General features: G+C 54.6%; 1 protein-coding gene across 1 annotated transcript in view; it reads right to left on the bottom strand.

The window, feature by feature from the left end:
- Positions 1-176: 176 nt before the first annotated feature.
- Positions 177-1,548, bottom strand: part of LOC130587002 (interleukin-23 receptor-like) — a 14,138-nt gene continuing 12,766 nt past the window's right edge. The window contains exons 13-14 of the mRNA XM_057387952.1: positions 1,261-1,351; positions 177-754 (exon numbers count right to left, since the gene is read on the bottom strand). Coding sequence (XP_057243935.1) covers positions 215-754; positions 1,261-1,351 — 631 coding nt within the window. The 3' untranslated portion in view covers positions 177-214. The remainder of the gene's footprint in view (positions 755-1,260; positions 1,352-1,548) is intronic.

Raw genomic sequence — 1,548 nt, 5'->3', positions numbered from 1 at the left:
GTAAGGTTAAAACCGGGATTAATTGGCCCAAGCTTTCCAGGCAGCCACCCAAACCTGCGGTGGAGCAAGAGGACAAAATTCCAACGCGGAGTTTTGCTCGGGTTCTTCATTGGCGATCCCACCGCTGACACCTCCTCAACCGCTGCTCCAGGATTTTATCCACAATTCTGTTTTTCCCAGAACAACTTTCCCATGCTTTGAGAGAAGCAGAATTTTACATCCCCGTCTCCCTGCTGGCTGATCTGAGGCAGGAGAGCAGCTCCTCKGGGACCAACATCTGCTCGGGGACATCGCTGGGCGGCCGCTGCTCCCACGGGAACGCCGCGTGCGCCGCCGGYACCGGGATCGCCTGGCTGCTGTTGAGGACCAGGTTGATTTTATCCAGCAGACACGGCTGGGGCTCCCCTCCCTGCTGCTCCCACAGCTGCTGGATGGGGCTGGTGTAATCCCCACAGAAAATTCCGGTCTGTGGCTCCGGGATGGCCGCGGGTGGCTGGGACCGGTAAATCCCACCGGTGACGTATCCCAGAGCGTTCCCRTCGGAGAGTTGGGGTTTGTAGGGGCTGAGCTGCTCTGGGCTCGGGGTTCTGGGGGGCACTGAGGTTCCTGGCAGCTCGGGCACCTCTTCCCTGGGCTTTTCTCTGCTGTCCAGGCTCTTGTGTTGCTCCTGCGCCGGCACCTCCTCGATTTCCGCGACTGCGGGATCGCCCAGGAACGGCTCCTGGAGGCTGTTATTGGGGAAATCGTCCTTCTCCTGAAAAAAAACATGGGTGAGGCAGCAAAATGGTGAATTTGGTTAAGGGGAGAGCTGTCACTGGGGCTTGGAGCAACCGGGGGAGGAATGGGATGAGATTTAGGGCTCTTTTCACCTTGAGTCAGGCCATGGAATAKGGGGTGTRTGGAATTAAAATAATTCACTGCTCYRGGMTCCCACACACCCTGGGATGCCTTGGGAATGATTCCTGGGAGTTCCCAGGCCCTGAGAGCTCAATCCTCTGCCCATSCATGCTTCTCCCATCTCTGGAGCAAGTCACCTTCTCAAAATGGCTCCAAGMTGGGCCAGGGGAGGGTTCGGTTGGGTTTTAGGGAAAATTCATCGCTGTCCCAGGGCAGCAATGGAATCCCCATCCCTGCAGGGCTTTAAAATCCCTGTGGGTGTAGCACACAGAGCAGGATGGTTGGACTCGATCTCAGAGGGATTTTCCAATCCCAAACTTTAATCCGAGGTGGAGCAAAGCTGGGAGATGGCTCTGCCCTTACCTGGAGTGACCTCACCACGGTGCTGTTCTCCATGTGGGGGAACTCTTCAAACATCCACTTGGGCAACAGGGACACCATGGTGGCCTTAATCCTTCACCAAAAAAAAAAAAAAAAAAAAAAAAAAAAAAAAGGGAAAAAAAGGGGAAAAAAATCCAACCCCAAATGTTAATTCAGTTTATTATTCCCATATTCCTCACGCAGGATGAGGCTGCCCTGGCAGGAGGGGCACACATAGTGCACCCAGCCTTTGAGGGGGCTTGGAAATTCTGGGATTCTTTAATTTCACCA

This window comes from Malurus melanocephalus, unplaced genomic scaffold (assembly GCF_030028575.1).
Source record: "Malurus melanocephalus ecotype Western Australia unplaced genomic scaffold, MMel_1.1 scaffold_1454, whole genome shotgun sequence".
Lineage (NCBI taxonomy): Eukaryota > Metazoa > Chordata > Aves > Passeriformes > Maluridae > Malurus > Malurus melanocephalus.
This window is presented reverse-complemented; position numbering and strand designations above follow the sequence as displayed.